The sequence below is a fragment of the Arvicanthis niloticus genome, chromosome 28, assembly GCF_011762505.2.
Source record: "Arvicanthis niloticus isolate mArvNil1 chromosome 28, mArvNil1.pat.X, whole genome shotgun sequence".
Classification (NCBI taxonomy): Eukaryota; Metazoa; Chordata; class Mammalia; order Rodentia; family Muridae; genus Arvicanthis; species Arvicanthis niloticus.
In genome coordinates, this window is record NC_133436.1 from 22,734,272 (window position 1) to 22,747,443 (window position 13,172).

General features: G+C 41.6%; 1 protein-coding gene across 10 annotated transcripts in view; it reads right to left on the bottom strand.

Annotated features, from left to right (window-relative positions):
• The window catches only part of Aig1 (androgen induced 1), a 215,036-nt gene that overhangs the window by 166,632 nt on the left and 35,232 nt on the right, over positions 1-13,172 (bottom strand). For 7 of the 10 annotated variants that reach the window (XM_076926893.1, XM_076926896.1, XM_076926894.1 and 4 more), the window contains exon 2: positions 11,462-11,617. The exons of 2 other annotated variants lie outside the window; for them this stretch is intronic. In XM_076926893.1, the coding sequence (XP_076783008.1) occupies positions 11,462-11,617 (156 nt within the window). Of the gene's footprint in view, positions 1-11,461; positions 11,618-13,172 lie in introns of those variants that run through there. One more of the 10 variants, XR_013108022.1, reaches the window with a different exon arrangement.

Genomic DNA, 13,172 nt, shown 5'->3' on the forward strand with positions numbered 1-13,172 from the left:
CAGTATAAAAATGATGCATAAAAATCAAATAATTTTATCACCTGTCAGTACCACCCAATTACCACAGCTTCCTTTGATTTCAAGTTCATCTAGAAATCTTCTGGCTTCCTTTTGGCTCTGTCAAAGTTACCTTGCTTGTAACAGAGAGCTTAGATGCTCATGTCGGCCTGAATGTCTCTTCTCATCATATTTTATAAATTTATTTTAAAATGTACTCTATAATCATTCATTAATATAAATTCATTTATTAAAAGTGTATTTTAATGAAGATTGATAAAACCAAATATCTAAGCACTGTGCCAGGATGCCAAGGAACCCACAACTGCCTTTCCCATTGAGTTTGAGTTGCTTTGGTGATAGGACGAAGGTTATGATTTTCTGTGTTTTGGTCATCCTAGACTACATGCATAAACAACTAGGCAAATATTTTGTGCATAACAGAGAAGAACAGCATACTCTGCACTTAGGTGGCAAGTAGGAACAAATCTGAGGGGGGCATTACTGAACATGTTTCATGTCTTTATATCGACACCACATCAAGACTCTATTTTCTTTTAAGAATAATATTCTCTTCAGCTTTAAGCATGAACATCACTAAGTGAAGGCACATTTGAAAATATGATTATTCCCCAAATATGAGTAGTCATAGGAGGACATGTCTCAGGAGTTTCTTTATAAATTTATAAATGCTTACTATGGGAACTTTGTGTGGACTTCCACGTTTCATTTTTAAATTTTTCAGTGGTGATCTCTGCTATAAGTAAAGCAGAGAGTAAAGCAGCCAAAAGAGGCCAAAGATGCAGCTGCGAATTCCATGTGTCAGCAGTCTGCTTGACAGCCCTGGAAGGCAGCTTCCCTTCGAATTTAATATGAATTCTCTACTTCAGCCACCTCATGAATCGCTGACCCATTATCGATTTTTCTCTCTCACCATTTCCCCTACCGTGTGTGTGTGTGTGTGTGTGTGTGTGTGTGTGTGTGTGTTTGTCTGCCTACCTGTCTGTCTATATGAAGCACCCTTCTGCTAAATGAAGAACAAGGGGTGACAACCACCAGTTACTAGAGGATTTGCAGTTTAAGAAAACAACAAGATGGGAAAAAACACAGGTTTTGATGCTGATCTGTCAAAAGAATCAAGGAACTGGGAGAGAACCATTTCATGGGGGTATTTTCTTTCCCTTTCTCTTCCCTTACTACCTGCACGAGTTACTTTTCTGTTGCTGTGATAAAAAACCATGAACAAAAAAGCAAGTCACAGAAGAAAATACTGACTTTGGTTTATAATTCCATCACACTAGGGAGGCAGGGTGTCAGGAGGGAGTGTGAGGCTAGCTGCACAGTCAGGAGGCAGAACAACAGGGTCAGGCTACGAAACCTTAAAGCCCACTGTAAAAATAACTTTTATTTGCTTGAAGTAACTGTTGCTTGTGAGGTTTACCGACTCCGTCTGCTAACCTAGGCCTCGTCCTGGAAGCTTCTAGACTGTGGAAAATCTAATCTGGGCCTAAGACTTACTAAATCTAATCAGTCTCTAAGACTTATTGATGTATATGCTTACACTTTATTGTTCTTTCTGAGCTCTGGCTGGCTGGTTCAGTTCAGCTGTTCGGGCTCAAACTCCTATCCAAGCTGACTGATTCAATATGGCTTGTCTCTCGACCTCTGATCGAACTGCTCTGCTTGGCCTCAAACTAACTCTAGCAATCTGTTCTAATCTTCTCTCTCTGGCTGTGTCTAGCTTGCTCTCTCTTTCTGCAATCTGTCTCTGTAAAACTGTCCCAGTAAAACTGTCTCCTCCCTCTCTCTGCATTGGTCCCTCTTAAGTAACTTCACCTTCCTCTCCTCATAAGAGTTGGGCATATCCTATCCTGTCAAATCTTTCTGATTCATCACTTTGTCTGTCACTCAATTAGAAATCACTTTCAAACAAGTGTACTTCCTTCTACAAATTAACTTTACCCTCACTGTTTAGGATTAAAGGTGTGTACTAAGGGTGTGTCTGTATTCCAGCCAGAGGGATTAAAGGTGTGTGCTAAGGGCTGAGCCACACCACAACTAGAAAAACACAATCTCAGGGTTTACAGTGTGGTCAAATATCCTATACCAGTCCACCCTCATTAACATATTTCTTCCCGAAAGGGTCTATCTCCTGAGGGTCCATTACCTTCTCAGATTGTACCACCAACTTTGGACTAAGTGATCAAATACATGAGCCTATGGAGACATTTCTCATTCAAACCTCACACTCTTTTCCTTTTGCTTGAGGCTCTTCAGGCACAAACACTGCTTATCAAACATCAAAATGTCAAATACTTTTCCTGAACATGACAGAAACAGAGAGAGCCAGCTGCCATGACCTACATGGATGGCAAGTTTTCCCTCCATTAGCACAACCTGAAGAAACAAGTGTTTCTTGTTATCTTTTTGTTATCTAATGTCTCAGGTATGATTAAGAGTTAGTAAAATGACATGATAGTTATTAGCTTGTGTTTAATGCTCAACACAACTTGGTTGAATATGTCAGTCTACCTAGAAAGTTTCTGCCCACTTTGAGGGTATATAAGAATGTAAGAAAATTCTTGTGAGTCTCTTACATCATGAAGGCACTTATCCAGTCAAGATTGTTTTCAGGAGTTCTTTGTTAAACAACACAGTGACACAGGAAGCTGAGGCTGGAATGAATCTGACTATCTGAAGGGACTTAACTACCACCTCAAATCCTTGTCAAAAATAGTTAGGTCCAAACATTACAAATTTACAAGTAGACTTAATGGCAAGTGTATTTGATGAAGCAGATCAAAATGGCTTTCAGGAATTCATAGTAAAAATTTTTTAACTAAGTATAATTCATTTATTAGGATATGTGCTGGAATGGAATGTACTAGATCATTCATGCTAAAAAAAAAAAAAAATTATGGTTGTGAAGCTACAAAATTTGGCTCCTTAGAACCTGCAGTTATTTTCAACACAATACCAAATATAATTAGCTACCTTTTCCCTATTTTAAAATGTAGTTAATCCACATGATAAAAACTTATTTTAACATACTTTAAAAAACACATTGGGTAAGCCTGTGATACTTAAGTCTATATACAATTGCTGAAATGAGAAGACAAAGTAGGAAATATTTTTCTTTCTTAACAAAACAGGTACTTTTCAAACAGTCCTATAAAACTGTAAAAATCAATGGTGTCAATAACACAAAACCGTCTATCAACAACAGTGCACATCAACAGTGTCTCAGTAGCCTTTAAAAAAAGGCAAAATAGAATTTTTGTCTGGACTCTACAGACCACCTTTCCTTACTGTGATATGCCCACCAGGTTAGAAATGTTGGGCAGTTCAGGCTCAATGTGAAGGACTGAAAATGTCAGTAAGGCAGACATTGAGTCTTCTGGGTCAGAACGCTTAGGCAACATTCTTAAGAGCAAGCATTCCTCTTGGCGAACGTTTAGGTTCCATCCCGATTGGTTTTGTAGCATCATTTAACCAGTTGCTACAACCATACACTGGTAGCTCAACCCATATGGGAAATTGGTGAGAATATTGGCAACTCATCCGTAAGTGCTGGAAGTAAACAGCTCACTGAGCAGAGCACTCATTAGTACTGTACCTGGACCAAAGGGAGAACAGGGGTTAGAAGACAGAACTTAGCTCTCAGGTTATACCATCCAGGGAAGGGAGCTCGTGAGAACTTTGGGAAGCCCAAGTGGAATTGCTTGTTTACAGGCTAGACTAAAACCAGAGGCAACAGCAAAAGGTCCCTGGGTACATGATGTGTTCTCAAAACCCCCAAGATAATAGGGGGTGGAGCAACACCAGAGTTAGCACTTCTGGATCTTCAGACATAAACATTAACTATGTAGATACATCTGGAGGCTCTTTTCCTTTGTTGATTCAATACTGATTTTTTTTTTCTACTGTGACACTATTCCCCTGGGCACTTGCTCGCTCATTTTATTCCCTGGACAGAGGAACAGTGACACTTGTTTCTGTCTAGTCATATGCATCTGTGTGAAAGCATTCATCTTATTTCATAGTGATTTTGTAAGACAAACAACAGGGAGAGGGAAATCTCCTTAGGTTCACTTGCCAATGTTATAACTTCTTCTCATTCATGCCTTTACACTTGAGCATACCACTGATTTACATTTAAGATTCTTATTTCATAGTCCTTTACCATCCCTACTGTGTGAATAAGAAACAGAAAAGCAAAGAAACAAAGTGGGACTGAGAGGACAGTCCCTTCATGCATGCCCCAGCATGACACAGGTCTCACCAGGGCAGCCCATATTCCTAGGATGTCTGTTGCCATCTATGTATGAATCAAGTAAGATCCAGCATTAAAAAATACGGACATTCTCTAAAGAGCACGTGATGGATTTTTTTTTTTTTTTCAAAGAACTGGAGTTCAATTCCCAGCACTCACCTCTCAAAATGAAGCTCAAAATCAGTATTTCTGAGAAGTCTTCCAGAACCACCTTAGACACAAGGCTGTTTACTGTCCACTTCTATGCACATGCCAATGTGGCTAATTAGTAAGGCTGGTCTCCTTTAGGTGAAATCTGACAAATTCAAATGTCTTACTGCAGTGAGACCCTGCACTTAAATCTATCTTGCAATAGATTATAACATATAATTTTGCCTACTTGCTTTTGAAGGGCTCTTCACCTATGAACCTTCTACCACTGGAAAATTAAACTCAACTCCTTGTTCATGTGGAGGGGCAAGCATATGATTAACTCAACAGAAAGCAGACACGGTTTTGGTTAATATATTTACTTACTGTGGAGGGGGCACATGTGTGTATGGGCATTTGTGACATGGATCAAGAGAAGTAGAGGACAGTTTTTTGAAGTCAGTTTTCTCCTTCCACAGTGGCCCAGGGATCGAACTAAGGTCACCAGGCTGCAAGCACCTGTGCCCACTACTGCAAATCAGGTTTTACAATGAACTATTAATTGACTCATGTTTTCATTTTAATCCCAGAGGCAAAAAGAAAGAAAAGGAAGATTTACATAAACAAGATAACAGCTAGTTAGTTTCTTTAAGAAACTAGAAAAGGGGTTGATTTTAGATACTTACATGAAAAAAATGTATTACGTGTATTTTAAAGTTATATCCAGAATTTACAGAATAAATTAAATGAGGCTTCAAAAATATTTCCCTTTAGGTCTCAAAAAAGAAGGAAACAGATTTGGTTTTGGTTGTAATCTCAACTAGAATCAAATTAATTTCCATTGTGTGTTAGATTAACATATATTAAAACTAGTAACTAAAGGCTGTTGAGCTGGTTCACCACCTAATGGCAGTTACTGCTCGGCCAGACAACCTGAGTTGTAACCGTGGGACCCACATGGCAGAAGGAAAGAATCAACTCTGGAAAGTTGTCCTCTGATCTCCATAAGCTATAGCATGCTCCCCACACACTTACATACAACCATATATATATTCATACACATACACAAATTAAATAGCATAATAAAAAAGTTATTTAGCAATTAATCCTAATTAATTAGCGATTAATACTTAATTGTATTTTTCCCATCTAAGCCCACTCTTGTATTTAAAAGTCAACAAGAAAATAATGTTTCTTGTTGTTTTAATTATAGGAGTATAGCAATCCAAACTTACACACGCCTCAAAAACTTTAAAGATAGCTTGGATTTAGCTAATATAATGAATACTCTAGGGAACTACAATGTTCTCTTTTCTCTGCACTTTCAATGAGGTTTCGAATTTAGTTTTCCTTGTATTTATGAGAGAGCTACCATAGTCTTCTTCACGAGTCTGAGACTACAGTTGGTCCGTACATGTAAACTCTTTGAGTGTTTACATGATTATAATACCAGAAATAGTTACTTAGCAAACAGTTTTGAAACTAAATTCAGTCCAAAGGACAGATGCTCATTTATGCACATGCGGATTTGCACTGACACCCCGACAGACAGACTGATGCTCATCCCAGGATCCAAACCTCTGGGGCTTCCACAGACCCACCCCTTGGGGGATATTTACTTCTCCACATTGGGATGGTTAGGGCAGCATCTGGACTGGAGCAACCAAGTCAGCACCAGGACAAAGATATACTGGTGCCATGGTAAGATTTGGTTATGGGTACTGGTCAAGCCCAGCACCTGCTGCTGTATAGGCTGCATGGGCTTTGGAGCAGGGGGGTTTCCTGCTGCTGCTACATTGTTTGCAGTGGAGCGATTGGGGAGGAGCGAAGAAGGGAAGGAGAGGAAGAGGAGAGGAAGAGGAGGAGCGAGGAGCCGCAGGTAGGAAGAGCAAGAGAGAAGATGGCCGGAGACGTCTGCGTGTCTTTAGCAGTCTCAGGTAGTTATTCACATCGAGGTTAGTTAATTGTGTTAACAATTCTAATTGTGTGGGCATCTTGTCAATTGAGCATTACCAAATATATGTACCAACTGGAGAGTCGTTAAGTATTAAGAGTCTTCATTCTACCAGGTACTGCGGGATGGCGGTTATCTGGGCTCAGCCAAGCATTGTGGACAGCGGGGTGGACTGGCTGATCTAGCCACCATGATGGTGTCTCGTGGGTGCCAGGGCCAGTGCTTCTGGCGGGCCTGAGCAGTGGTCTGAGACGAGCAGCAGCGCTGCTCTTGGCCTCAGGACTTGTTTGACTGTGGACCATGGCGGCCAGAATCGCCACCACTTAGATAGTTGGCCCATGCAGCGGCATTTTGTAAATATTACCCGCAACAGGGCTTCAATGAACGGAAACACATAGCAGTCAGAGACACACTTAGGATTTCTGAGAGGGGCATCTTCAAGCTCTTGTATTTTCTTTTGTAGTTAAAATTGTACCTACTTTCTTAATTAAAATGGGATCTGCTGGCTCAAGTGTCAGTGAAGTCGTGGGACACAAAAAGGGCTTCCCTGGACTGCTCCTAAGAAACTTCCGTGCTTCCAGACCACATAATACCACAGAATTGTTTATAACAATTCTCTGAAGGGCAACGGAGTTGAGAAATAAGCGCTCATGGTAAGAACAGCCTCCCTAAGATTAGCCCTGCAAAATGAGCTACAAGATTCAGGGAGTGGTATCTGCCGGTTAGCACCCCTAATCAAGACCAGCTTTGCCGCTTATGGGAGTCAACACTGCAGTGGACCATACAAGTTATGTTTGAGTAAGCCACCCTGCCTGGTCCCCCAAGTCAGAGTGAGTCAAAAGTACACTTTAATTATCTGTGGTTGGGATGTTTCATTGTTTTTACATACCCTTGGGGTAAAAGGGACAATGAAGATGCCTGTGTAAGGTCCAGTGTTCTCCAAATCTTTTTCATTACTTCATACTCAAATAAAGCAATTACTGTCCATTCACAATTAACCTTGTTCCTGGAGGAAGCACCAAAGTAAAAATCTACCAATCCTAGATGCCCTATGAGTGTCTTTCCTGCTGCTTTGGTTGTGGGAGAAAGAGACTGGGAGGGAAGACATAGAGACAGAGACAGACAGACAGACCACAGACCAAGAAAAGCTCTAGCCAAGAAATTTGTTTCAGAGCAGTTTGAGCAGCGATGATACATTCTACTGTTTTGTTTTTATGTTCTTTGCCTAATAAAACATGAAGCTTTCCCAATCACAAACTGACCAAGAGAGAGTGACACAAGAGGCCAGTACCTAACAGCAGGGACAACTTTGTGAGGTTGGCAGTTACCCTTTAACCAGAATAATGGAGCTGGGCACATCTCTGGGGACTACAGAGGGTTCAAAGCCCAGGCTCTCCACCTTTCTCCTTAGGAGGCTTAAGCCAGGCCACTGCTTCCCAGACATGGAGATGATATTGAGATGTTTTGCCTGTGAGGTTCTGTGTTGATCGAGATGTAAAAGTTCTTGCTTCACATGCTAACCTTAATCACCTGACCTGATAAGCATTCTTAGGCTACAGATAGCTTCAGGCATTATAACCGCGTGCCCACTGGATGCTAGGCACTAATGCTAAGCTCATCCTTCTGCAGCCAAGGGCTCTCCAGGTGAGGTAAAGTCCTCTAGGCCATGAACCTCCAGGAGAGTGACATGCCTCTCTCCCCCCGTCGTGATTTCTCAGAGCATCGATGCATGAAGGAAAGAACATTGAGCAAGGTCTATATTATGGGAAGACAGCTATAGAGGCAATATAGACCCTTCGTCAGTGATGACAGACATGGGAAAAGTTAAGAGAGGGGCTTAGGAATCTCTGAAGTCATTACAAATGCACAGGGACACAGGAAAAAAATGAGGGGAAATTACCCGAGGAAGGGAAAGGTAAGAGTAAATGACAAATGTGTTCCAGTGAATATTTATTTTGAGTTATAATGCTTATAGCTTTAAATTTCTATCACCCATAAATAGACCTTGCAATAAAATTAGTGGACTCTTAGACTAGCCCATCTGTCAGGTGTTCTTTTTTTTTTTCTTTCAACTCAAAGTGATTCTTTTCTGCATTAGAGTGAAGTGTGGTGAGACCTGGGCAGACCGTTGCAAAGTCAATGGCAGAACAGAGGAAGGAGGAGAAAGAGTGGAAACCATCTCGAGTGTAGAGAACACCTACAAAGACGTTTGTCAGCATGGGGAAAGATGAGGGAATGGGAAGGGTGAGAGAACAAAACATGTGAAAGTTGTTCTTAAAACTTAGGGAGAACATGGAAAGTGCGAAATGACTCAGTAATGAGACTAGACAAACTAGAAACAGTGACAAAGTCATCTATGCCAAGAGAAGAGAGCTACATAAATCTGACTCTGCACACCTGATCAACCACTGAGTCTAATTTGCTCTGTGAATCTGCAGAGCTCTGATCACTTCCTGCAGGAAGCACTGTGAGTATTGAGGCTCGGGGACAAGACAAGGCCTGCTGTCAGGAGCTTAGCAGCAGAGGTATCTGCACATGATAAGAAGGTGCACTGTGTGACACCAGTTAAGTGCATTTGGTGGAGATGAAAAGTATTACTCCTCTCCCTTCTGAATCACAGAGATAATTCCACACACTGACACTTGGATTTCAAGGTATGATTCTTTTGTACAGAAAGTACATGTCATTGCAATTTATGCTATGGGGATTTTCTCTCAAGTGATTCATAGAAGGTGGATGAATTTACCTTCTGAGACAAGATTTCACTATGCAGCCCAGGGTGGCTTGAATCAACAATCTCCTACCTCAGCCTCCAGAGTGCTGTGATTGATTATATATCTGTGTTAGCATACTGGCTCAGTATTTTAATTGTATAAAGGCAAAAATAAAATTATATGTATGCAATAATATATATTTGCAATTCTATGTACATAATTAATAACTGTGTGTTTACAATATACATATAACCATTTAAGCAGGAGATTTTGAGTTATAATGCTTATAGCTTTAAATTCCTGGACAGCTTCCATCTGAACATTTATGCTTTGATGTAGGAAGCCGTGGTCAGCGGTGATACATTCGCCATTCCAAGATGGCGCAGACATCCTGTCCTCCCACTAGTAAACAATTAACTGCGCAGGTGCAAAAAGGCAAAAGCGCGCCAAAAGTCACTGTCCATCCCGGGGCGTAATATGGGGTGATGAGTGAACAGCCAATCAGAAGTGAACACGTCACTCTAGGGTGTATTTAAGCTGTGCCTCTTCCTGTCTTTGGCCCTTCCGCGGTTTTCTCGTCTGCTGATACAAGATTAAACCCTCTCTGTGGTAACCACCCAAATTCTGCCTCTCGTGTTTCTCTTCCACGGGTGAAAAGGGGACACGGGAGGCGCGCGCAACACTTTGAGATCTTCCGAAGAAAGGGATGAGGGAATGCGCAGGCTTATGATTGGAGTCTAAGGTTCTTCTGACCCTTGTGTTAGGCTCAGGAGCTCAGGTCTACTTCGACCATGAAAATACGACTCAGCACACAGAAAATGGCAACTCAGCACTAATGACTCAGAGGTCTCTGCCAACCCAGACTTGGCAAATGCGGGAAAGAGCCAGCGGCAGGATTTAAAGAACTTTCTGATACTTCTCATGGTGAACTTGGGCTTGGTACATGTGCTAGCCACGTCCCTGGAGCTTCCGTCTGTTCCAGAACCAGGCAACAACTGAAATTTCTCAAACTGTATTACATAAGACACTTTTTCTCTCAGTCTCAGATACACAGAAATTTCCTCATTCTTCTGGCTACACACAAGTTTAAAATCTATGGTGTCTCATGAGGCCTTTAAAGAAACATGGTTTGTATGCAGACAATGGAAAATTAGCAGACTTGTGAAGGGGGCTGAGCTACAGAGGGAACCTAACAGAAAACAGAAAATCAATGGAGCCAGACAGACCCACACATCAAGCGTCATTTTTAAAGCAACACTCGCTAATGGTGCTGCTGGGTAAGTAAAGTGTCAGCTGGTGTTGATCTCCTCTTAAGTTCAGAGAGCTAAGACAGTTGAGCAAGGTCTATATTGTGGGAAGACAGCTATAGAGGCATTATAGACCCTTCATCAGTGATGACAGACATGGAAAAAGTTAAAAAGAGGAACTTAGGAATCTCTGAAGTCATTGCAGATGCACAGGGACACAGGAAAAAACGAGGGGAAATTACCCTTATTAATTTTTCAATTATTATGTTAAGTTCAGGACGCTCAAGAAAATGCGAGGAGCTGAACTATGTGCCTTGCAAATCCATGTATCTGTGTGTCTGGGTATACATATTTGTATACGTGCCCATACATGTGGAGGCCAGAATACAATCTCAGGTATTGTGCCTCAGAAGCCATACCACAGTGTCTCTTACTGGTCTGATATTGTGGCTGGGCAAGTAGGCTCCGAGATGTCCTTGTCTCTTCCTCCACAGTACTAAGGTTACAAATGTAAACCACCACACATGGTTTGGTTTGGGGTTTGTTTGTCTGGGGTTGGGTTTTTTTTTTTTTTTTTTTTTTTTTTTTTTGGTGTTTGCTTGTTTGTTTTGTTTTTTTAACATGGGTCCTGGGGATGGTTGCAGGCCTCAAGCTTGCATGGCAAATCCCTCAGCAACAGATATATCTCAGGCCTCTAAATCTCACAACATGACATTTGGGCACTAAAGAGGTAGGTGACGTTAAGTGCAGCTGTTAGAGAATTTTGATTGATATAATGGATCTCTTAAGAAGAGGGAACCGAGGCCCAGACTGGCACAGGGGAAGAGAATACAACAATGTAAAAGCAGCCTTCTTGAAACCAGAGACACAGGCCTCAAAAGAAACCAGCTCTAGGATTCCCAGACCTCAGACATCCAGTCCATGAGAGAATTTCTGTAGTGTTGGCAGCATTGGAAAACAAACACAGACACCTTGGACGGCATGTAGCTCAGTGGTGACGAGCCATGAGGTCCTGGGCTCTGTCCCTAGTGCCAGCTAGAGGAAGAGCTCTTCTATAAAGAGCCCTCATTAATAAAACAGACAAACACCAAGTCTGAGGTGGGACCCACATTTCTTCTGTGCTAAGTACATCCTGCATCATACTCACAACCCCGACAGGAAATGCCAGCACAGCCAGCGTCCAGTCCCTGAGAGAGATGAGCTTCCTGAGCTGCCGTTCTTGCTCCTGGTTCCCGCTACCTCGGGTCAGAAGACTAGAGAGATCAGTCAGCACACAGATGCCGAAGAACACAGCCTGGATAACCTGCAAGGAGACAATCACCGGAACTGGTCAGTTAAGAGTTATGGAGACCCAAAACAGTGGTTTTGGCTTTTGCTATGTATTTTAACTCTAAATACTTGCTCTGGTTGCCTCATGGACAAGGAGAGCCCCACGAACAACAAGTGAAGCTAAATAACCTTGCCCCCACCCCAGCCCCTGTATCTTATCCATGATTGATTAATAAAGATGCCTATGGCCTATAGTTGGGCAGAAGAGAGGTATGCAGGGTTTCAGTTCCTGGGCTTGGGGCCTGAAAGAGAAATAGGTAGAAAGAGTAGAAGACCCCATGGGCTAGATGAGTCTTGAAAACATGGCCATAAGGGTTGACCAATTGTAGTTAAGAGTGGCCAGATGGAACAAGACAAGTTATAACTTGTGATTATTGTAGCTATAGTAGATACTAATAGCCTATAAGGTACTGCCCAGCCCTAGTGCTATTAACGCTTACTATGTTTTGTGTCTTTTATCTAGGAACTGAATGATCTAAAATGGGATAGAAACCTCCAGTTGAGATTAAATATCTATGACAACACTGAACTGCAAAACAAAGTCAGTTGCATGTGGGCATTATGACACCTGAAAAGAATATGTCCAAAGCCTAATTACAGAGTTCACCCTTAAAATAAAAATCAGATACATTTATTTATTTATTTATTTATTTATTTATTTACAGTTTTAGATAATTGAGAGGATTCATCTTTAAAAATGCTACTTCCATCCCCTTTCCCCACAGCTGAGGGAACATGGAAGAAGATGGGCTGGGATGATGGATGACAAGCCAAATGCAGGGAGACTGGCTGTGTGCTCTACTCCCTCGGACTTAGGCATCTGTCTGCCACAGGAATGATAGCTGGCCACAAAGAACTCAGTTAAGCACAAAAGTCCACGCTGATTTGGAACAAATTTCTATTGCAAAGGCTGAACTACATGGCTGCCTTAGGTTATTAGTACTTATGAAGTGAAATCTTTCCAAAGTACTGTAGAGATGCTGTGGCCATTGTCTCCTACAGTTCACAGTTTTATGTTCCCAAATCAATTACAAATGGAATCATTCACAACAGCCACACTTTCTTTGGACCAGAGAGCATGATGTGTGAGAACCATGACATAGAACAAACCAATCATTTGTCCATTTCCTGAAGTAGGATCCGAGTTGTGCATGCTGAGTGCAACTGGGCAGCACACATAGGCATAGCTAAATGAAACTTCAGAAGGGGCAGGGATATGTTCCCTGGGATCTGATCTTACCTACCTAATACCAAAGATAGATTCAGAAATCTTCCGACTTCCTCGAGTAGAAATAATTTGCTAATGGCCTATTTTTAAGTGATACAATTCTCCTAACAAATACTTGAGAGAGAAAAAGGCATTTCCACATTGGCAGTGGGAAGAGTCTGTAGAAATTGTATATGGTTCCTCACTTGGGCACAGAATAAGGCGTTGAAAGTTCCTAGAAACATCTGTTCCAGCTGTGAGCCCAGCCTTGTAGCACACATACTGTCAGTAGCATAGGCTTTGCGGAGCTCCCTCAAACCTT